Consider the following 23,839-nt stretch of genomic DNA (forward strand, 5'->3'; position numbering starts at 1 on the left):
ATGGGCAGCAATCGGAGGATTTTGCAGAAGAAAAAAAAAAAAAAAAGGGGGGGATGCATTTAAGGTCTCTCGAAGCTACACCTCCAGGAGGTCAGAGAGCCAATGGCGGTTTTCACTTCTGGAGGGAAAGTTTATGACTCTTTGTCTGTGAGCATGGTATTTTGCATATGTAATTTGATTGGGTGTTGATGCAAAAACTACTAAGGTTTCTTAAAACACTAATATGTTGCATAGGTATCAACATATAATATACACCATCTTTTAGATCATCAAAATACGAATTCAAAGAGACCAAACATGGCATAGGTGGGTTATACGACTAGTCATAACACATGCATAAAACAGTAGAAAGACAAATACAACAGACAAAATTAAAATACAATCCAGTTATACTGTACACAATGACCTGGGCAATGTGTGATAGGAAGGTCAAAGAAAGGTTTGTCTGTGATTGAATAGGAAAGAGTCTGTTTCTATAGGCAAATGTAATGTGCTCTGCTCGCATTCCGTCGAGCAATAAAACCCACATTATCAGATGGTTGCCCTGGCAACTGAGCCCTTTTAGGGTGTTAGTTGCTTCGGGGGGTTGTTTCCAGAACTTCAGCAAATAACGTTCTTAGAACCAAACAAGAATGTTAATACAACATCTAAAAAAAATTGACGTTTGGAATGTTCTGAGAACATTCAAAAATAACGTTTTCATAACTTAATGGGAACATTACAAGAATGTTTTTATAACGTAAAATTGTTAGCTGGGATCTGTGTGGAAGACAGATCAGTCAAGTGCCAGGAAAATTACAGTCAGGTAATGGCAGACAATATACATACCAATATAAAGCATGCTGTAGTGAGTTTCCCTTCATGACACGGATCAGTTTGACCTTGACATACTTCAGATCCAGCAATTAACTGTGTTTATGCTCTACCTGCATAATACTAGTGTTTACAGTACACACTGTGGTATCATGTCGTTGTAGTTTACTCACAGAATGCAAGCACTGACTAGACAAATTTATTCTAACCAGTTTTCATATTTACAGACAAAACAGCTTCAAATTTCACTTCAGTGCATTTATGCACAAAGAGAAAGAGAGTGCCTTGGCTGTCTATGAGTTTATTTGTTATAATTTTCACTATTGGAACTTTAAAGGAACAGTTCACCGAAAATTGGTTGAAAGTTTTTGGTGGTGTTTTCTGTCCATACCATGAAAGTCAGTGGGGTCCAATGTTGTTTTCTACCTCATTTGCCAAAAACAGTTCGTCAGAATATCTTCTTTTTTGTTCTATAACAGTTTGGAACAACATGAAAACTATCTCTTTAAGCTTGCTTTAACATTTGCTATAATGCTGAACTTGTGTTCTGAATGATTTTTCTGGGCATCACAATCCCTCATTTATGTCAACTACTGTATTTGTAGACATGCTCAGTTCCTCCACCCTTCTTTCTCATCTATAAATACGGGTGTGTTCCTGCTTCATTTGCTCCTTCAGTTCACCTTTCTTTCTCACATCTTTGCTTTAGAAAATGGCAGATTCTGACTACCTCGACTACACGTGCCCCCTCTGCACAGACATCCAGCGAGACCCCGTTACCATCCCGTGTGGAGACACCTTCTGCTTGGAGTGCATTAAGATCTACTGGGACCATTCTGACCACCTTGGTGTATACAGTTGTCCGCAGTGCCAGACGACCTTCGCTCCTCGGCCCATACTCAGACGCAACGTGCCCCACGTAGGCAACCCAGAGCCTCGGCCGCCCCCACGTGAGCTCACCCCATTTCCATACTTCAAGCGTGATGCGCTGTGTGATTTCTGTACCGGTCGGCGGAACAAAGCGGTGAAGTCATGTCTGATGTGTTTGGCTTATTACTGTGAGACGCACATCAAGCCTCATTACGAATCAGCCACATTTAAACGACACAAACTGGTGGATGAGACGGGACACCTGGATCGGAAGATCTGCCCACAGCATGAAAAAGGGTTAGAGCTTTTCTGCCGCTCAGACCAGATGTGCATCTGTGTGCTGTGTACAGTAAGAGAACATCGCAGCCACAACATAGTCAGCGCAGATGATGAACGCACAGAGAAACAGGTGAGACGTAAGATTAGAATTGCTGTGAATAAACCAGGGCAAGCTGTCACAGGGGTCATATCTGAGAAACTAAAAGTCTGTATGTGTGTACCTATACATTAAAGGAAGATTTTAACTGAACTGTTTTGAACTATGTTCTCAGAATAATGTTTTTTTTCAATGCCAAGTCAGAGAAGTTGTCGCAACTGGTTTGAATGTTATGGAGTTATATATTTATTTCAATTGCAGTCTTCATTGACTAAAACATGGATTTAGTATTGTAATTACCAAAACTTGCTCAAAATAACATTTGCATTTTTTTGTGTGTGTTTCATAATGAATTTAATGAGTTGTTTCCTGGCAATAAGTAGTTGGTAAAGATAAATCTTCAACGGTATCTGCTTGGACTTTGGCAAATGTACCTATTCTGAAAAATATTCTGGACACTTGAACAGAAGATCATATTGTAAGAATCATTTAGGATACATTAACATTTAAAAAAGTTTGTAAGATTTTTTCTTTTTTTTATTTTATTGAAAGAAGTTTCTTTTGCTCACCAAATCTGGATTTATTTGATCAAAAATACAGTAAAACTTTAATATTTTCTATTTGATTTGATTTTAAAGTGTAATTAAAGTGAAATAAAAGTGTTAATTTCTTTTTAAAAATATCATCCCAAACCCTGAATGGTAATGTGTACATGAATTTCACACATTTTCACACAAAGCTAACTGACTCTCTCTCTCTCTCTCTCTTTTTTTTTTTTTTTTTTTTTTTTTTGCATTTACTATATGTGTGTGTATGTGTTTATGTGTGCATTTGGGTGTGTGATTATAGAAAGTCTTGATAGCGACTCAGACAGAGGTTCAGCACATTATCCAGGATCGGATGAAAGAACTTCAAGAACTCAAACACAATGTTGATGTTCTCAAGGTTGGTCCAATCAGGAGAGTCCTAAAGAAGTTTTGGGGGAATACATTTCTCATTTTTTTATGTAATTTAAGTGTTATTATAGCTCTGCATTTTTTACTTTTTTTACTTTTTTTTGGACATAACCACAACTCAGACCCTAACCTAGACCAAACAGTTTAATTAGATACTTTTGAGATATGAGATATATTATTATAGGTCATTTACTCCTGATGAAATTAAATGATAGCAAAAGAATTATTGTCAGGTTGAAACATGGTAGTACATGGAATCTTAATTTTTATGTACCTCTGGCAGATAATGTGTTATATATAACTACCATCGTCTCTCTGCTGTCTCCTGCTGGTCATACAAGTATAACTAACCAAACAGCTAACTACATCTAGGATACTATTAAGAGTACAGTAACAAGATCTTAAATTTGTCAAATGTAGAAATGGTTTAGAGTCTTAGTTAAATAATGTGTTGTTTAGTAAGAAGTACTTAGTGCAACTTAAAGGGGACATTGGATGCCCATTTTCAAAGTGGGTATGATTCTTTAGGGTCTTCATGAAATGTCTGCAACAAAATTCCAAAAACACCAACTTTAACTTGTCAAAAACAGCTCTGTCCACAGTGACACGTTTCGGGGCATGTCTCTTATTTCCTTAGTGGTTCTGATGTTAGGAGAAAATTAAGACTCTTATGTTCACTTTTACATCCAACTACTAAACACCTGTCACTACAGCTGCTCGAGCTAAGAAAATGGTGGACAGCATACTACTGGCAGAGGGCAGAAATATGCCTACTCAGGACAGGCTTGATAACTGAGACTGTTTAGGTTTTTTGGGGATTCATTTATATGCGAACACCATTTAAAAAGTAAAAGTGAAATTTGCATCCAGTGTCCTCTTTAAACGATAACTCCACTTCCAGAACAACAGTTTACAAATAATTTACTCACCCCCTTATCATCCAAGATGTTCATGTCTTTCTGTCTTCAGTCATAAAGGAATTATGGTTTTTGAGGAAAACATTTCAGGATTTTTCTTCATATAATGGGCTTCATTGGTCCCCGATTTTGAACTTCCAAAATACAGTTTAAACGCAGCTTCAAAGGGCTCTAAACAATCCCAGCCGAGGAAGAGGGGTCTTATCTAGCGAAACAATCTGTCTTTTTTTTTTTGAAAAATAAAAATTTGTATATTTTTTAAGCACAAAAGCTCATGTAGCACAGGCTCTGGGATGTGCATTCACGATGCTACGAATTAGTGATGGGTTCTTGAACGTTTCGTTCATTTTGAGCGAAACTTTAATGTGACTCAGGAAGAACGAGTCGTCTCGGGGAGTGATTCGTTCAGTCGCGCATGCGCAACATCCTATTAGGTTCTGTTTCAAGTCTTCAGGTTTTTCGAATCACGTGTCACATGATGAACAAATGTCTTGAACCCAAAGACTCGAGAGATGAACTAATCAATTACTTTCCGGCTCACACTGCATTGGTTGAGCTTATGGGGCTGTCACGTTATGAACGAACGACTCAAACCTGAAAAAGAGGTGAGATGAGCTAATCATATACTAAAGACCCAGGTAAACAATAAATTAATCTTTTCTGTTTCTTACAGCATTATAGTTTTGTCTATAAGCAGTAGATGTGTTAGGGAAGTAACACGTAACATTTTTATTTTATTTTGCCAAAATGAATGAAATGACTCGAAAAAAGATTCGTTAATTTTGCCGAATGAGACTCAAAGGTCCGAGTCGGTAAAATGATCCGAACTTCCCATCAATACTACGTTTCACGTCTAAGTTCATCGTCTGTGTACTCCGGCTCAAAAAGGTAGAGTAAAACTCCATCTTATTTTCTCCTAGAATTTCAGAATCGTCCAACATTGTTGTACCTTTTTGTTTGTAAACAGCGTTTGACTTACTTGCATTTTCTTAGTCTTTGCGCATTCGCTTTGTAAACACTGGGTCTGTGGTTTGACCTTTCGACCTGATTCAATAGTATGTAGCATTGTGAACGAGCATCCCAAAGCCTGTGCTACACAAGCTTTTGTGCTTAAAAAGTATTCAAATTTTTAGTTTCTGGAAAAAATATGACCCTTCTTCCTCAGCTGGGATCATTTAGAGCCCTTTGAAGCTGCATTGGAACTACATTTTGGAAGTTCAAAATCGGGGCACCAATCAAGTCCATTATATGAAGAAAAATCCTGAAATGCTTTTCTCAAAACCCATAATTTCTTCACAACTGAAGACAGAAAGACATGAACATCTTGGATGACAAGGGGGTGAGTAAATTATTTGTGAATTGTTGTTCTGGAAGTGGACTTCTCCTTTAAATACATCCTAGTTATCCCATTCTCTCAAAGGCACAATGTTGTTAATAAAGTGCTCTGTGCTGCCCCCTGGCAGTGAGGATGTATGCTGTTGCTGATATTTGCACCTTTTCTGCAGGGAAATGCACTGCGGGCTCAGACTGAAAGTGATAAAATCTTCATTGAGATGTCACAGGCGGTAGAGCGCTGGCATGCTGAGATAAGCCAACTCATACAGGCCAATCTACAGGCCTCCATGGCTCAGGTACATACACATTAGATTCAGAGGGGTTAGACTGCTACCTGTAGCTCTAATTGTAGAGCGTGGCACTAGTAATGCCTGGGTTTGATTCCAAGGGAGAGCATGTGCTGATTAAAATTCCCAGCCCCTTACTGGGGAACTGTGGTGAGAAAACTTATTGTATATTGTTATAGTTTGTTTGTTATTCTATATCAGGGGTGGGCAACTTTGGTCCTGGAGGGCCACGGTCCTGCAGAGTTTAGCTTTTTAATCAAACTCTAATCAAATACACATTCCTGTAGCTTTGTAGTAACGTGGAAGACACCAATTAGCTTGTTCAGGTGTGTTAAATGAGGGTTGGAGTTAGACTCTGCAGGACAGTGGCCCTCCAGGACCGAAGTTGCCCATCCCTGCTCTGTATAAAACTGTGTAACTGTGTAAAACTGAGCCACACTTTGATGAACCTTTATGCTGAGATAGAGAAAAGGACCCATAGAGCTGACTACAGTTGCTGTTCCCTGCTCTCAGACTGTGATAGCTTTAATTATACTGACAGGCACAGGGTTACGTAGAGAGACTTGAACAAGAGATCATGGAACTTCAGAAGAGAGATGCCGAACTACGTCAAATACTTGAGACAGAGGACAACATTCACTTTCTACAGGTAAAGAAATAGCCAGTCACATTTAACTATTTTTTCATTCTGGATTTCTGTCATTCAGAAAGTGGACTAGATTGAATACTTAATATAAGCTACCGATTTTGTTAAGTGCCTTCATTACTTGTGCAGAATTTTCCCACACTGTCTGTCGCACCGGAGCCCATGGTGCCCAAAGTACTGATAAACCCAGAGTTTTCCTTTAGTGAGATCACAAAGACCGTCTCTGACATGAAAGAACACCTAGACGACATCTGCAAAAAAAGAGCTGGGAAATATCTCTAAACGAGGTAATCATAAAGACTCTAACATTTAACCACTGTTCGAAATGATGTAGCTTTTAAGCAGAGATGGGAGGCATTACTCTGCATCAGACATACAGACAGTAAATAAAATATAATCAGCTCTGCACCCCTGTAGTTCCAAAATAAATTATAGATGTAAATGCAGATGCAGCTGTATCTTATGCTCACCAGAGCTATTTTTTTATCCCAAAAACAATTGAAACAGCAATATTGTAAACATTAATTACAATTTTAAAAACTCGTTTTCTATTTGCATATATTTTAAAATGTAATTTATTCCTTTGATGAATTTTCAGCAGCCATTACTCCTTCAGAAATCGTTTTAATGTGCTAATTTGTTGTTCAAGAAACAAATCTGATTATACTCAATTCTGAAAACAGCTGTGTTGCTTAAAGGAGCAGTTCACTTCCAGAACAAAAATTTACAGATAATGTACTCACCTCCTTGTCATCCAAGATGTCTTTCTTTCTTCAGTTGTAAAGAAATTATGTTTTTTGAGGAAAACATTTCACAATATCTCTCCATATAGTGGACTTCTGTGGTGCCCACGAGTCTGAACTTTCAAAATGCAGCTTCAAAGGTCTCTAAATGATTCCAGCCGAGGAATAAGGGTCTTATCTAGCGAAACGATTGGTTATTTTCTAAAAAAAAAAAAAAATTATGATTTATATACTTTTTAACCTTGAACGCTCATCTTGTCTAGGTCTGCGTGAACTCTGTTTTTTCCGGTTCAAGACAGTTAGGGTATGTCGAAAAACTCCCATCTCATGTTCTCCTCCAACTTCAAAATCATCATACATTGATGTTTTACCTTTTTTTGTAAAGGGCGTTTGACCTTCTTTGCATGTTCACTTTGTAAACACTGGGTCGGTACTTCTGCAGTGATTTAGGACAATTATGAAGTTGGAGGAGAAAATGAGATGGGAGTTTTTCGACAAACCCTAATGAAAAAATTCATGCAGACCTAAACAAGATGACGAATGAGGTCAAGAAGTATATAAATTGTACGTTTTAGAAAATAACCGATTGTTTCGCTAGATAAGACCCTTCTTCCTCGGCTGGGATCATTTAGAGCCCTTTGAAGCTGCATTTAAACTACATTTTGGAAGTTCAAACTCTGGGGCCCCATAGAAGTCCATTATACGGAGAGGAATCCTGAAAAATATTTTCATCAAAAAACATAATTTCTTTACAACTGAAGAAAGAAAAACACGAACAACTTGGATGACAAGGGGGTGAGTACATTATCTGTAAATTTTTGTTCTGGAAGTGAACTACTCCTTTAATATTTTTTTGGAAACTATAATACCTTTTCTTCAGGATTCTTTGATGAGTAGGCCATAATCAGGTTAGATGACATATTGAATTTAACACAAATGACAATGAGCGTGTGAGGGATAAAATTATGGTCTTTATAATAAGATGCACTATATAAAGGTCCTAGATCATGTAATTTTCACAACTCACAACTTTCACAGTTGTTTTCGAGAGTTTTTATCAATTTGAAGTTTTGTCAGTTGAATAACTCTTAACTTTTAATCTATTTAATGCAAAAAATCTTGCTGACCCCAGTCTTTCGATCAGTAGCGCGTATAAAGCTATATTTTATCTACAATTCATGTATGCATTTGCATGATATTCAAAACTGTTTCATCTTAGTGAGTGACACCTCAGTCTACATCCTGATTCCACGATCTGGAGGACGTATGACTGGTGAGAGGATTTCCTGAGGTTTTACATTTCACTTTATGTAAAATAAAGTATGTTACAGAAGAACTTCAGTCATTTATGTGCCACTTATACTATATTTTCAGCTCCGATAAAAACAGACTTGCCAGAGCCTAAAACAAGAGCGGATTTCATCAGATGTGAGTGTATAGACAATCCCACATCATTAATTAATCTAATTCAATGTAATTTATTTCTTCTAATAGCTGAATGAGCCTCTTTTCTCAACAATTTCATTTCATAGATTTTTGTAAACTTACATTTGATCTCAACACTGCCTATAAAGAGCTGGTCCTCTCAGAAGGGAATCGCCGGGTGATCCGGAAACGAACAACCCAGTTCTACCCAGATCACCCAGAGCGGTTTGATGGGTTTTGCCAGCTCCTGTGCAAGGAGCCACTGAGTGGAATACGCCATTACTGGGAGGTGGAGTGGAGTGGTGAATTTTCTATTGGAGTTGCCTACAAGAGCATTAGCCGCAAAGGAAAGAACTCAAACAGCCTTCTGGGATACAATGATAAATCCTGGAGCCTCCTATGCTCAGACTCGGGATACTCCGCCTGGCACAATAAGATGGATAAAGATCTACCGGGAGCGGCACGCGCCTCACGGATTGGTGTGTATCTGAATTACGCCGGAGGATCTGTGTCCTTTTACTCTGTGTCTGAGACGATGGAGCTCATCCACAGATTTCCAGCCAAGTTCTCAGAACCACTGTTTGCTGGGTTTGGCGTTGGATCATCTGTAACTCTGTGTATGCCTGACAAGAACTACCGATCTAATAGGTTCTAAGCTGAGCTTTGACCCTCAGCTCTTTCAGAGAGAGTTTTGGAAGGGTGAAAAGGCAAAATTTGAAGAATCAAATAGAACTTAAGACCACACCTTACAAAGATCTGACACCTGAGAAGAGATGACGCCAACCTCTCAGAGGACCTCAGATGATGCCAACCCTAAACTAACATACAAAACGACCAATTTTTCCTATAAGTTTTATCACAACATATTATATGTGCCATTAATAGTGTTCACTGTTTATCTGAATGTGTCATTAACTAACTGCATGATTTTTACTGGACATTTCTGCCATATGGACATCACATTGACACAGTCAACACCAGTGTTGGGGAAAGTTACTTTTAAAAGTAATGCCTTACAATATTGCGTTACTACAAAAAAAGTAACTAATTGCATTACTTAGTTACTTTTTGTGAAAAGTAATGCATTGTGTTACATTTGTGCTACTTTTTGTCACCTAAGCTGGGCTTGCTTATTTATTTTTAATAACAGAAAACCCCAAGTTGTATTTTTGGCAACTGTAAAGGCCAAATTTGTGAAATTAATAAACCTCAGGCTGAAGTAAGTGCCTCTGGTTCACACCTCAATCCCATTTTCTCTCAACACGGGACAGTAAAGGTGTCAGTGAATAAATGGGAAACAAAGTAACTGGCGTTACTTGTTTGAAAAAGTAACTCAGATGCGTTACTTTACTAGTTACTTGAAAAAAGTAATCTGATTATGTTACTTGTAATGCGTTACCTCTGGTCACCACTGATAAGCAACTTCTAAATATAATGTAGATATAACTTTAATTTTCTGTGAAGCTGCTTTGCAACAATTTGTATCGTAAAAAGCTCTATACAAATAAACATGACCTGAATTGAACATTTTACAAATGAAGAAAGAAAGAAAATTGCATTAAGAAAAAGACTCTTTGTATTGTGGCTTTTATTCATATTTTCAGAAGAATTAAGCTTAGTTTATTTTAAATACATCCTCTTATTCTTACATGTAAAAATATTTATAATGCTTTTAAAAATGAATTAGAAATTAAAATAATGAACACACCATGCTTACAATTCCTACAGCCTTGATATAATTTCTTATCAACCATTAAATACACTGCTAGTATGAGAACCATAATTTAAATAGAATGGAAATGGGTGTTAAAATAGGACCTGGACAGTTCTTAAACATTTTTGTGAGATTCTAAAAAAAATGAGCAGTAAATATGTGTTTAAAAATAACAAAGCAAGCTAATCCTGTCAGGACAATCTTTTTTGAATAAAGTGTCATTTTAAAAACGTGCAGCCACTCAAACTTCATGCAGATTCTGCAATCTTTGTGTTTAGATAAGACAGAAAATGCAGCTAAATCATGATAAAAATATGTATTTGTGTGATTATGAGCATGTGCATGAGACAAATAAAACAAGCCATCTTGTCATTACTGTTTATTGTCCATTTGAATGGTTTCTAAGAGCTTTTCTGTCATTTCACCCATCACCAAGTAAACAGAAATATGTACAGATAAGAGGAACGATCTGCCGTAATCTCTTTATACATGGATTAGAAACATTCAAATGCAAATCCAGCTTCCCCTAAAATTAAATGTACCTCTCAAACTTTAAGACATGGCTACATGTGTTTCACTAATCCCTAAATGTTGCTCCTTCCTCTCTCTGTCTTGTCTTACATCCACCCCTAGCTGTTACTGTGGCTTGGTTTTCTTAACTATAAGGTCAAACCAATGATATATTTCAATGGATGAATAACCATTAACCTTGTCATTTAAAACAGGACAAACTTACTCTGCTCAGCGGTACACAGTCAACTCACAGAGGACAAGTACAAGTAGATCAGGAGCCCTGATTTCCAAAGGAGTGTCTATATTACCAGAGGGCACCAATCATCATCATCACCCAAAAGTATTCACGCTCACCCCAACGAACAGAAAATTTGAACTAGGCCTATACTGTAAATGTCCATAACCTTAATGCCCCGATATGAGTGAATAGAGATCAATCTTTAAAACAGTCAGACAGAACCTGTTAGAATGGTTTTCTATAATACATTTTAAAATGGATTAATAAGACAATAAAGTAATTGTGTTGTTGTGTTCAATATAATTTGGAATGTTTGTTAAATGCTTCACAGTTCAAATAATATAATGGGGTAACTGTAAGTGGTTTGTTGAATCTGAAATATGAATGTTCCTAAATCAAAAACTCTTTTTCTCTGCATTTAGTTCAGTTTTTGTGTTGCTAATTGTATTGCAGAATTCTGTGCTGTCTGTAATTTCATCCATTTTTGTGTCAGGGCTCTATTTAAGCACTTTTCATCCCTGTTTGACCAACTACATATTCGCCTGTCTATCATATTCACCCCTACGACTCATTATAGGAGAAGAAAAAACATCTACTGTAAAAAAAAAAAAAAAAAAAAAAAAAAAAAAAAACACTGAATAAACAGCCAACAGCTGTTGTAGCAGTAATAGTAAGTCAACAAGTTTATTAAAAACCATTCAATTTCTCTTTCTTCAGCTACATTAGGGCTGCACAATAAATCACATGCAGTTGTCAGCCGCATCTCGCCAGTAAAGCCGGTTCTGTGATTAGTAGTAAATCTCCATCACATACATTCAGATGGAGCAGCATTTAATACACAGAGGTGTAGTTTGCTGACAAGCTACGCAATATCGTGTTCATAATCGAATGCGATTCATCTGCGGTTACAAACGCGATATTGCGTAGCTTGTCAGTGATCTATGGCTCTGTGTATTAAATGCCACTCCATCTGAATCCACGTGATGGAAATTTACTACTTATCACAGAACCGGCTTTCCTGACAAGATGCGCATTACAATCGCATGCAATTTATTGTGCAGCCCTAAGCTAAATCTAATAATTTAATTTTTAAAATAGAAAGAAAGCCACTTTTCTCATTTTGTACATCAACATGTTGAGGACATAATGAATCTACCCATTAGTGGGAGCATCACACCCAATGCATGGTGTTTGGTATCTTCTAGGGAATTTGGTTCTTAAAAGGATAATTCACCCAAAATTAAAATGATTAACTTACCCTTATGTCATTCCAAACCTGAATCACTTTATTTCTTCTGTGGAAGATATTTTTTCTGCAAGGTATTATATACAGTAGTCAACATTTAAAGTGGATCAAAAAAGTTCATCAAAGTTGTCCTAAGACATGAACAAGTATTGTTTTGATTTTAGGACAACTTTGTTGAAAGGTTTTGATCCACTTCAAATGCTGACTACTGTAGTACATGTTGCATAAACAACACTGGACTTGTTATGATTTTTAATGTGTACACTTTTCAAACATTTTTCAAGACATTTTGTTATTCCCCAGAAGAAAAAGTCATGCAGGCTTAAACCATCATAAGGGCGAGACATCATATTCATCTTTTGGTAAACTATCCCTTGATTATAACACACACGAGATGAGCCAACGAGAGGATTTACTAAATGAAAAGCTGCCTCCATTGTTATAGCTTTAAAAGGCTTTGCGTGATGTCAGGCTTAAATAACTTAGATCATCCATGACTAACAGTATCTAGCTATGCACTCCCATCAGCCTGAACCAAAATCAGCGTACTGACATCATACTGTACCTTAAAACAAAATACACACACATACATACACACGCAGACGCACGTAATAGCCTCCACCAAATACACTCAGACACCACAGTCATTCAGCTGGAGATCACAGGGTCTAATGGCAGTGTGTCCATGTTTTACAGCTACAGCACTCGCTGTCCATTAATGATGACGTCGTCAAACTCCTCCTGTGAAAGAGAAATAATCAGCACAGAAGCAGACCTTTATGCATTCTGTTAGTCAATGTGTGTGGATTTGGCTCTGACCTCCTCACTCTCTCTGTACTCCTCTTCTTCCTCATCGTCCTGTGTGTATGTGCCCCCGTGGGCACTAAGTAGGGCCTGCACCTCTTTGTTGGGTCGGTAAAGGGCACAGTGGAACGGCGTGTAGCCAGCATATGAGCGCTGATTCACTGAAGCACCAGCGCTCAATAATAACTCCACTACCTCTGACCTCTGACCTTCCACCGCCCAGTGCAATGGAGACCGACCTGACCCCAAATCCTTCGTAACAAAAATGTTTTTAATGGTTTTTATTTTAGCTTCAGTTTTAGTTAACTACAATAACCCTGATTTAAATCAAGTGGTAATGTCTCACCCGTTGATTTACATCTGCTCCTGCCTCCAGCAGCATTTTGAGGATCTCACAGTTGCCCCTATGTACAGCCAGGTGCAGTGCACTTACACCTTTAAGAGACAGACAGACAGACAGACAAAGAAAGGGACAGGATGCAAAACATAGATGAATAAAAAATTGTTATTAAACACAGTAAGATACATTTGCTTGATTTTGTACCTGCATAATTAGTGATGTTCAGGTGCACCGGTGGGGTCCGTGAGCAGCTGGTCAGCTCTCTCACACAGTCTGTGCGAAGCTCTCTGACAGCCAGGTGTAAAGGTGTGTTTCCACCCCTCTCTTGGATGTCTGCACTGGCTCCACTCCACAACAGTGCCCGAACACACTCACTCTGGTCTACGATGACTGCTAAATGCAGTGCGGTCTGAGCAAAGGAGGAGGGAGGGTGGAAAAAGTTAAAGATAGGAATCATACACCAACAGTGTGTCACTGTTGCCATATTCACTTATTGTAAGTAACTCTGAGTTTGTTTTAAAGTCACTTATAAATATGGTCAGTTGCAGTTTTCATTATTTTTACAGTTGTAGTACTGTTGTGTATTTGTGATTGATATGTATTGGTTTTTGTCTCCCTATAGGTGTATATGCATGAGAAAAAAAAAAAAAAAAGTTGTACATGAAAGGATTTTAATTGTCTCCAAAAAAAAAAGTAGGGTGGTAACTGATTTTGTCCTTTGACAACTGATTATATATTTGTCATTTGATAATTGAGGTGATGTCATGTGAGGGATAGGCTGCTGGAGGGGAGGTGAATATTAAGATAAATGTTTTTCATTAAAGTAACTATATATAGTTGTGTATATTTGTGTGAGTTTGGAGCCTCCTATTCATCTTTTTCTTTCAACAAAAGTGGGCATGGCCATTTGTAAATTTTATGGGACTGGCTTCCGGTCTTACCTGCATCCAGCTATTTTTAGCAGTACAAAAAAAGCTAGTTTTGCTGCTTGATATAGCAAATTGGTGCGTCTTGCCATATAATTGTTAATTATGAGCACACTAGTTTGTAGTGCAAACAGTTTTACTTTTACCGTTTACTGCACGTTGTTATTCTTCTCATTATTTCCCTATAGCGGCTAATGAACTGGAAGTCTTACCCATAGGCTTACTTATTGCATCCCACAAAGTATGTAGTCTCTCAAAAACGGTTTCCTTTTTTGTCACGTCCATAACGCATGATTATTTCCCTTTTTTAACATAGAAAACTCATGCATAGACTGATATTTTTCTGATGTTTAGACTCTTAAACCTCTTTAGGGTTTATTAAAATACAAACAGACGGTTCAGTATATTGGTAACACAAACTTTCTCCAAGCATTTATATCCACTTCCATAACGCTGGATTTGCTCTATAATAAATACTGCAATATTCCATGATGAAATACTCTGGTCCATTTAATATGTAATGTTTTATGCAACAAAAAAATCTGTAAGTAAATCGATTCTTTTTGATCCACAGGTGCTGGCTTGTCAGAGCAGGTAGTTTGTTTTGTTTTTTAAGAGGGATCTGGCAACACTGTTGTGCACTTACCTGGCCCAGGTCATTTTGGATGTCCAGGTAAGGAATCCAGGTGTTGTCCACCACAATTTCTTCAAGAAGGCACTGAACAACACCCCACTGCTCATGAATTAGCGCCAAATGAAGTACCCTGAGAGACAAGAGCAAAAGTTTAGAAGTTTCCTGAGCAACAAAAGGAAATGTTTACAGTCTAAACTGTTAAAAAGTACATAGACTTACGTGTCACCGTCCTCTGACAGAAAGTTAAGCGTGTTGAAAAGCTCTTCCCTGCGCTGCAGACCCTCCTCGGTGTTTGAAACCACCAGTCCGTCTGTACCTGCAGGCTCGCTCAGGATCATGGTGCCGATCCCGTCGGAGAGGCACCCCACCACCGCATCCTCATTAATCGAGTCCCCGATGGCAGAGTCGAGCCTCTCTCCCCCGCCAATCGAGACACAATCCATGGTACTCCTGCTGTCGGACTCGTCCGACGGAGGGATGTCAGGTATGTCAGACACAGAGCGACCAGGTGTCCACATCTGTTCGGCCTCGTTGTACGTGCCGTAGGAGCCCTCAAAACCGAGTCCGACCCCGCTTAAGGAGTCTAGCCCGCTGTCACACCAGTCCTCCGGGACAGAGTCCACGGCGCCCCTTTTCTCCGTAGCGTAGCTGGGTCCAGGCCGAGCATTCTGTGTCCGGGATTCACCGTGAATATCCTGCGTCCCCTCCATTTATATATGGATCCGCCGTTTAAACGATGTCAGCTGTAACCAGAGAAACTGCCTTTCCTGACAAACAACTATCTGTTGCGCCGTTTTCGCTTCTATCCAGATGGATTCCGTCTGACGGTTGTTGATGTTTTTAGGGGAACAAGATGAGCTCTTTCTGAACAAATTCCCAAACAACAGCGGCAAGCGCTGTCGCACAAGCCTCAGATTCCCTCCATGTCCGGAGCATTATAAAACTACAAATTGCTCACCTTGTGAGCGGCTTGCTGTTGCCCAGTTTGTCCAGAAAAGGCCTTGTGGCTGCGTAGGTGTTTTCCTGGGGAATTCCCAAAGCCACTCTCGTAACTGGACACCGTGCGGAACCGCGCATGCGCAGAGCTCACAGCGCGCATGCGTCGCACGCATAATTAATTGTCCGTTACATTAGTTTATTTGGGAATTCCAGCGCGTTGCGTTTGTTTGGGGAATTTCAACCGGCTATTAATTTCAGCTGGCATTAAAAAAACAAGGCGCATAAAAGGCGTAGCCATTTGAATAGTCTTCTAATTGTTTATAATTGTTTTTTTTGAATTGCATCTTAATATGCAGCTTGGGTGAGTATAAATAATAATATAATACCCAGTTAACAAAGGGGGAGAAGTTTTATTTCTGTCTGCTAACAGTTATACATTACAGCAGGCTTAGTTAAAAATGTACAAATTATCTATAAACTAGAAATTAGTGTCAAGTACAAATAGTGTTGTTGTTTTAATTGTAACACTATTAGAAAAAATAGACATATACAATCTTTTTTTACAGCACCATCCCACCCTCATTTCATTTTAAGCATTTTAATTCAAAATGGTAAAAAGCATATAGGTAGGCATAGCACGGTAAATCAAAACAGCAAATAAAACTAAACAATGATAAATAATACATAAAATAGTCAATAGTCAAGTGGAGGTTTATCTCTGTATAGAAGTACACTGAAAAGTGTTAACAACCCTATCGGTCTGCACGGCTATATGATATTTCTGTTTTTGTACTTGTTGCCGAAAAGCTGCTCTGTCTTTTTCTTTTTCTTCTGTCTTCATTTGGACAACTTTAAAGGCTACCCTCAGATTCCAGGGTTTCAAATAGTTGTATCTCGACCAAATATTGTCATATCCCAGCAAACCGCATCAGTGGAAAGCTTATTTATTCAGCTTCCAGATGATGTATAAATCATGAATCAGACCCTCATGACTGGTTTTGTGGTCCAGGGTCACATTTTATCTCTGTAAATATGGTGTTGGACTTTAACCTGTCATCTTAGGAAGATGGTAGTCATGTGATTTCACCACTGTAGCTCTCCAGCTGATGGTGTTACGACTCAACCTGTTTTATAACACTCCTCAGGCCTCCTTGAGTTATATTTTCCATGATCAGTTCTCTCTACTTTCCCTTTTTCGTGACAGTCATGAACTAAAATCCTACAGGGTAGGAGATTGTTTAGTAAGGATCCTGGGTGTTATTTTAATCATATCCGACACCAGGTGGCAGTGTATATGTTAATTTCATATTTGTGTGGCTATCTCTGGTAAACAAAAGAATTAATCCTCACTGGTGGCAAGATGATGTCATTGTTCATGTCTTTTTGGGTTCTATTTTGTATTTATTGAGGAATAAAAACTTGGTCAAGTACTAAATTATTGTAAATTTTTAATTGCATGTATTTTTTATTTTGCAAAAAGCAGGGATAATCTTAAATATGTACAATTGTGACTCCTAGAAAGTGTGTAGGTTCACCAGAAACTGCACTAAAAAAGGTTTGGGGCAAGGACACTTTTTTCTGTTTTTGTTTTGCCCTGCGTTAACATGTCTTAATCATGAGTGCCACTGTAGATTGAGGGAAGGATGATTCAGAGTGACTATGAAGCTAAATGGAGAAAGAGAGTGATGAAAAAGAGTCACTGGATATGGTGTAAGCAAAGGTGTTTTGAAGGTGACTCTGTGTGTGGTTAGGTTTTGTGTACATTGTGAGAAAAAACACGTCCCCACAGGAATAGTAAAACCTGAAAGTCAGTAGTCTCTGCAAATAAAATGGTGTAATAAACACACTAAATATTGTTTAATGATTTTTTTTTAAATGTAGAAAGGTTTAAAGGCGGGATTAGGGATAGATGATAGCATTAGCTGAGTACAAAAGCAATGAAAACTCCCCAATGTGATAGAAAAACAAACATGTGTATGTGCATAGGCATGTGCAAATCCTAAAAGGTGCTGGACTGAATGGGATGTTACTGGAATTTGAGAGGATTACTGACAGATTTTAAGTTCGCATTTCTCTCTCCCTCTCTCTGTCTCTCTCAGTCTCTGTGTATCTGCATTGCAGTTTTTTTCAGCAGGACAGACTCCTTATGCCTCTGATAAGAAACCCACTCCCATACACATCAATCTCCTTCAAGAAGAGAGGGAGTGTGAGATACAAAAAAGAGAGACAGAGAAGCATGATATGCATGTTTTCTCTTTGACTTATAATTTGTTTTCCTACCCATTTTCAGACGCCCCTGCGCCTCTCTGTGTTCTGTCAATTGCTCATTGCCTGGACTGTTTCCTCTCTTTGTACTGTTCCATGAGCTGTGCTTTGCTCTGTTTACTGTGATGTCCTTTGTGCTGTGGTCTGTACTGTGATGGATGTTCGCAGCCTCTGTCAAGAGCAATTAGGAAATAAGATTAGTTCTGCGCTTAATTTATGCAGCCACCTATTGATCTCAGTATGGGGCTGTGGACAGCATACTCCTTAAGAGAAGATGTTTTTTAAATGATATAATAATAGTATGTCATTACTATGGAAGGAAATATTTAAATGATGTTATATTCTTCTCTTCAAAATACATAGACAGTAATATGGAGTTGGTCCCCAATTTGCAGATAAAACAGCTTCCACTCTTCTGGGAGGGTTTTCTGTGGGAATTTCCACCCATTTGTCCAACAGAGCATTTGTGAGGTCAGACACTGATGTTGGACAAGAAGGCCTGGCTTGCAATCTCCATTCCAGTCCATCCAAGGTTGCCCGGTATTCACAGCAAAGCCCTTCCAAATGCTTCTCAAAACTATCCCAGTCGGGTTTCGGAGGTGGTCCCCAGTAAAAATAGCATTCCAGGGATAAAATACACTTTTGTGTTATTGGCATAGTATTGACATCGCTTCAACTCGTGGATGTGAAAAACAACCCACAGAAACAGTGTTGAAGTAGCCCAATTCCTTGAGAAAATGGCAGACTTGACAACACTGAGTCCATCCCAAAGGTGATGGTTGGGGTTAAGGTCACAACTCTGTGGGCCAGTCAAGTTCTTCCACACCAAACTCATTCATTCATGTTTTTATGAATCCTGCTTTGTGCACTGGAGCACAATCATGCTGGAATAGAAAAGTGCCATCCCCAAGTGTTCCTACAAAGTTGGAAGCATAGCATTGTCTAAAATTTCTTGGTGTGCTGAAGCATTAAGATTTTCCTCCATCGGAGCAGTCATGGCCTAATGGTTAGAGAGTCGAAATTGTAACCCAAAGGTCGCGCATTCGTGTCTCAGTACGGGCAAGGATTGTAGGTGGGAGGAGTGAATGTCCAGCTCTCTCTCTACCCTCAATTCCACAACTGAGGTGATCAAGGCATCGAACTCCTAACTACTCCCTGGGCTACCCACTGTGTTTGTTTACTACTCACTGCTGTGTGTGTCCACTTGGATGGGTTAAATACAGAGCACAAATTCCAAGTACTGGACACTATAATTGGCCACACGTCACGTCTGTTCCTTTCCTTGAAGTAAGAGGCCTAGCCCAACTCAAAAACAGCTCCATACCATTATCTTTCCTGTTGGCACAATGCAGTCAGTGTGGAACTGGCATTCCCAAAACCCAGACTCACCCATTAGACTGCCAAACAGAGAAGCATGATTCATCACAGAACGTATTTCCACTGCTCCAGAGTCCAGTGTAAACACGCTTCACACCACTCCATCTGATGCTTGGCGTTGTACTCTTCGGCCAGTTTTTTAATACAGTTTTTGGGCTAATATTCAAGCCAGTGAAAGTTTGGAACTTTTCAGCGATGGAATCTGCACCATGTGCCTATAGTTATATACCATACGCATAATAGTTTACTTAAGCATTGGTTAAGTTTTTTTTCATAAAATTTTGCTTACGGCAAGTGACTCTCTTGGAGGTCAAGACCATTTTGATTGAAATTGTATATATAAATATTATCTGGGTGCATATGCATATTGGATGAGTGTTCCTTTGTATTAAAAAGGTTAGTTCATGCAAAAATAAAAATTCTGTCATTAATTACTGTGAGGGTGTCATGTCATTCCAAACCCGTAAGACCTTGTTCATCTTTGGAACACAAATTAAGATATTTGTGAGAACATCTGAGAGCTTTCTGACCCTGTATAGACAGCAGTGCAACTGACACATTCACAGCCCATAAAGGTAATACGGACAGTGTTAAAATAGTCATGTGACATCAGTGGTTCAACCTTAATTTTATGAAGCTACAAGAACACTTTTTGTGTATCAACTTTATTCAACAATTTCTTCTCTTCCGTGTCAATTTTTGACACGCATTCATGAGAGTGCCACAATGCATGCTTGTACATTCCTCTGATTAAAAACATTGATTAAAAAAGATGCCACATGGACTATTTTAATGATGTCCTTACTACCTTTCTGGCCTTTGAACCTGTCAATTGCATTGCTGTCTATGCAGGGTCAGAAAGTTCTTGGATTTCATCAAAAATATTTTAATTTGTATTCTGAAGATCGAAGGTCTTACGGGTTTGGAACAACATGAGGGTGAGTAATTAATGACAGAATTTTCACTTTTGAATTAACTATCCCTGTAAGTGTGAAATATGTGTATCTCACTCTTTAATTCCTAGCCTGCCTGCATTGCCCTTTAAAAAATGTGTATGTAAAAGTCTTATTTGTGTGTGATTTTAGGAGCTAAAGAAATGAGGCGGTTCAGATTTGTCCTGCACTGTTCAAATTTGCCCAGGATGAACATGCCGATTGTTTAAATGGAAGCGAGGAGCTGAAGGAGAATCCCCCTGTAGGGGTGGGGTTGAGCTTTGACAGGGGGCTGATGGTGAATGCTGAACTGCAGACCAGATCTGCTGCCACTGCACTTTTCTCTGGTCATTCCTCAAGACACGCACACACACACACATACACTTCGCTTTACACACAGACTATAAGAGGCTCCTAATCTCAGTAACACTCTCAGTAATGTATTAACTCTGAATCGGCACTGCAGAGTGCTGCACTGCGCTATATACAACATTCAACATTCCCACACAAAAGAACAATACACTTGTAAAAATACATCCCAGCCCTGTAACTAGGGAATTGTATCCAGACTGCACAAAAGGACCCCTTGCCTGGAGTGCCATTTTATGGTGTTTAGAAAGAATATTTTAAACTGCTTGGTTTGTTTACAGCATAAAAAGCCTCTGGACTTGAAACGGTGTGCTAGCTTGTTAATGTTTAGTAGAGGAAAACTAGCTCAGCCCACACAGTCAGAGCCCATCTCAGCACTGCAGAGGACTCTGTACCAGACTCGAAGTGTCCACTATGATTAACACCCTCTGTTCAGCATAACAGCAAGCATTGTTTTGTCATCTAGGTGTGTGTATAATCAAACATTCATCACATACGTTACCTCCCAGTAGAATAATTGTTTGTATGAAAGCAGCATTAGCCAGGCTCTATAGAGTCTGTGTATGTTCAGTTAGTAAAGTGCATTTGTACAAAAACGTATAGGTTGCTTTTTTAAGAGCTGATAGTGATGATAAGGCTCTCTATTTGAATGGGATAAGGTGAGCTGTATTTGCGTTATGTAACACTGTTCCAGCTGCTGTATACCTGACTGCTCCTATCCTCTAATTCCCAGAGACGCCACCATCTTGTGCTCTCTCTGTCCGTTTCACCCTTGCTTAGATTTCTAGTACAGGTTGCACACTCACACTTTTTTGGCAGGGACTTTCCATCAACTTCTATTGTTTTGATACCAAGATGAAGATATGAGGGGTGTTGTCGCGCTTTCACACTGTTTGCACATTAATTACCCTTTTCCCCCAGTGTATTTAGGTTCATGTCTTTCACTTTTGAAAGATAGTATTCACAGTATCACAGTATTGTTTACGCTTATGATTTGGTTGTTAGCCTTAGGTTGTGTTTACGTGTGGATTATTATAAACTGTTTGGATTACATGACTTGGATTACCTGTTTGAAAATGCATATATTTCTCTCTGTTTTGGCCTTTCATCCACAATGAGACAGCGTTTTGTCAAGAAAAATGCTTTTGGAAAACACTGTTTATGCGTTGTAGTGTGGACTCTGAAAACTATGACACGTTTAGTCGTGATGTATATTTCACCAATAAACATCTGTGTTTATCAGTAATTGTGCCTGTTATGTGCTGTTCAGTTTCACACCGTTGCTAAAGATGTTTACTTTGTACATGCTTTATATTACAGTCCTAAAAAATGGGAGAAAATTTACTCACAATTGCTGTCCTGCGATAAAACATGAAGGCAGCTGCTTTTTGGATCAGATATGAGTGAGCGCGTTATGGACGCGATGAGATATTTCCATAAATAAACTTATGTCTGTTCTGTCTGTATCTTCTCAGTGAGCTTTTAGGAAGTTTTACACATATGCAGTAAGGCAAATTTAACGTTTTCCAACGTTTCAGTGTGGATGAGAAACTTTTGGAAAACGCTAATGTGGACGGAGAACTTTTTAAAACGAAAGCTCTGTTTTCAAATGTATCCGGATTCATGTAGACGTAGCCGAGTGTTTTTTGTGCTGTACCGTGTCTGATTTGGGCCTGTTGTGGACACCTGACTCTGAAGCTTTTCGTAATTTTCATTTTCTATTCAGTGTCATGACAGCAGTGACAGAAATTTACTTTTCCATTAAGTGATTATTTCCCTCATTAAAAGGATAGTTTGCCCAAAAACAAAAATTCTGTCTTACTTTTTATTAATTACCTTTTATGTCATTCCAAACCCGGAAGACCTTCGTTCATCATCGAAACACAAATTAAGATATTTTGATGAAATCCAGAGCTTTCTGACCCTGCATAGACAGCAACGAAACTGACATGTTCAAGGCACAGAAAGGTAGTAAGAACATTGATAAAATAGTCCATGTGACATCATGGGTCAACCATAATGTTATGAAGCTACAAGAATACTTTTTGTGTGCAAAGAAAACAAAACGACTTTATTTAACTCTTCCCTGCAAGCCTTTGACGTGTGTTCACACATGCATGCATTAATTTGTGTCCTGAAGATGAACAAAGGTTTGAAATGGCATTAGGGTGAATAATTAATTACAGAATTTTCATTTTTGGTGAACTATTCCTTTTAATTGATTTTCATTTTTACCTTTCATAAGGGTAATATTTTTTATAACCTTATTAAATGTGTTTACTTGCACATCATTAAAACAAAAATTACTGTATAGAGGGTTTAGACTTCTGTCACAGTTTGGTCAGTTACCTGAATGTGCTGTCATATCGGCAATACTCGGATGTAAACAAGAGCATTGAATGCACAGTTAATGTACTGCTGAATACATTGTTCTGCTAATTTATGCCACATGGAAAAAATGTGTGGAAGCTACTAAATCATATAGAGAAGGACAAAGGGCGCAATATTTTGATAAACTAAAGCTAATAGGTCATAAAGATATGTATGAGCAGTATTAATTAAGATATTAGCCTAATATTTCACCTACCTGACTGAAAATGATAAGTACAAACTCAAATGTTGTTAGGCAACCACAAATGCCTTTTTTTCCTTAGACTGTTTTCTGCACTTGTTTCCTTGATTTCTTACTTTTGGCAGTCTATAGTACTCCGTTTTTTTCCCCAGTCCGACCAATTAGTACAGCCCCAAACATGACAATAATGGACCATTTTCAGCAGTAATAATCAGCAAAATTTGCAAGTTCCATTTGGTTCAGTGGAATTGTTTACGTTCTGTGCCGCCGACTGATGACGCGTCATGAAAGCACAATATCAACATACACTGCCCTCCAAAAGTTTGGAAAGTTTGGAAGGTTTTGGACAATATTGGCATAAATCCTTTTTAATTTGTGATAATTTTGCACTGATAAGGACACAAACACCGAAAACATATCATGATTGAAAAAAAAAATGATAAGGACACTTTGCCAGGAGTGTTTCCAAACTTTCGGAGGGCAGTGTACACCCTGTTCTCTATCTGTTTACCTTTGTTAACAATTGATTAAATTATTAGATATGTGATGAAACTCATCTATGCATGCTTTAAACATCATCTCTGCAAACCAACTGCAGTACC

At 38.5% G+C, this 23,839-nt stretch overlaps 2 protein-coding genes across 2 annotated transcripts; one reads left to right on the forward strand and one right to left on the reverse strand.

Annotated features, from left to right (window-relative positions):
• Positions 1-1,505: 1,505 nt before the first annotated feature.
• ftr84 (finTRIM family, member 84) lies at positions 1,506-10,085 on the forward strand. The gene is given in 9 exon segments (XM_051108946.1): positions 1,506-2,092; positions 2,909-3,004; positions 5,438-5,563; positions 6,096-6,203; positions 6,330-6,455; positions 6,457-6,487; positions 8,163-8,216; positions 8,318-8,371; positions 8,476-10,085. Coding segments are annotated over 9 exon segments (1,710 nt in total). The 5' UTR covers positions 1,506-1,525; the 3' UTR covers positions 9,024-10,085.
• Positions 10,086-11,305: 1,220 nt separating this feature from the next.
• Positions 11,306-15,842, reverse strand: nfkbib (nuclear factor of kappa light polypeptide gene enhancer in B-cells inhibitor, beta). The gene is made up of 6 exons (XM_051108947.1): positions 15,003-15,842; positions 14,796-14,913; positions 13,428-13,632; positions 13,230-13,318; positions 12,899-13,135; positions 11,306-12,820 (listed from the first exon to the last, which is right to left on the reverse strand). Exons 1-6 carry the CDS (start codon positions 15,491-15,493, stop codon positions 12,776-12,778), a joined length of 1,185 nt encoding a protein of 394 aa, XP_050964904.1. The 5' UTR covers positions 15,494-15,842; the 3' UTR covers positions 11,306-12,775.
• Positions 15,843-23,839: the final 7,997 nt, after the last annotated feature.

This window comes from Labeo rohita, chromosome 5 (genome assembly GCF_022985175.1).
Source record: "Labeo rohita strain BAU-BD-2019 chromosome 5, IGBB_LRoh.1.0, whole genome shotgun sequence".
Lineage (NCBI taxonomy): Eukaryota > Metazoa > Chordata > Actinopteri > Cypriniformes > Cyprinidae > Labeo > Labeo rohita.

What these genes read in the sequence shown, in the direction of transcription:
- nfkbib (XM_051108947.1), bottom strand. Translation starts at nt 15,493, where the DNA reads ATGGAGGGGACGCAGGATATTCACGGTGAATCCCGGACACAGAATGCT. An exon ending in GAACATCACTAATTATGCAG is followed by an intron (nt 13,319 to 13,427) that starts GTACAAAATCAA and finishes TGTCTCTTAAAG; the next exon opens with GTGTAAGTGCACTGCACCTG. An exon ending in AGTACAGAGAGAGTGAGGAG is followed by an intron (nt 12,821 to 12,898) that starts GTCAGAGCCAAA and finishes TCTCTTTCACAG; the next exon opens with GAGGAGTTTGACGACGTCAT.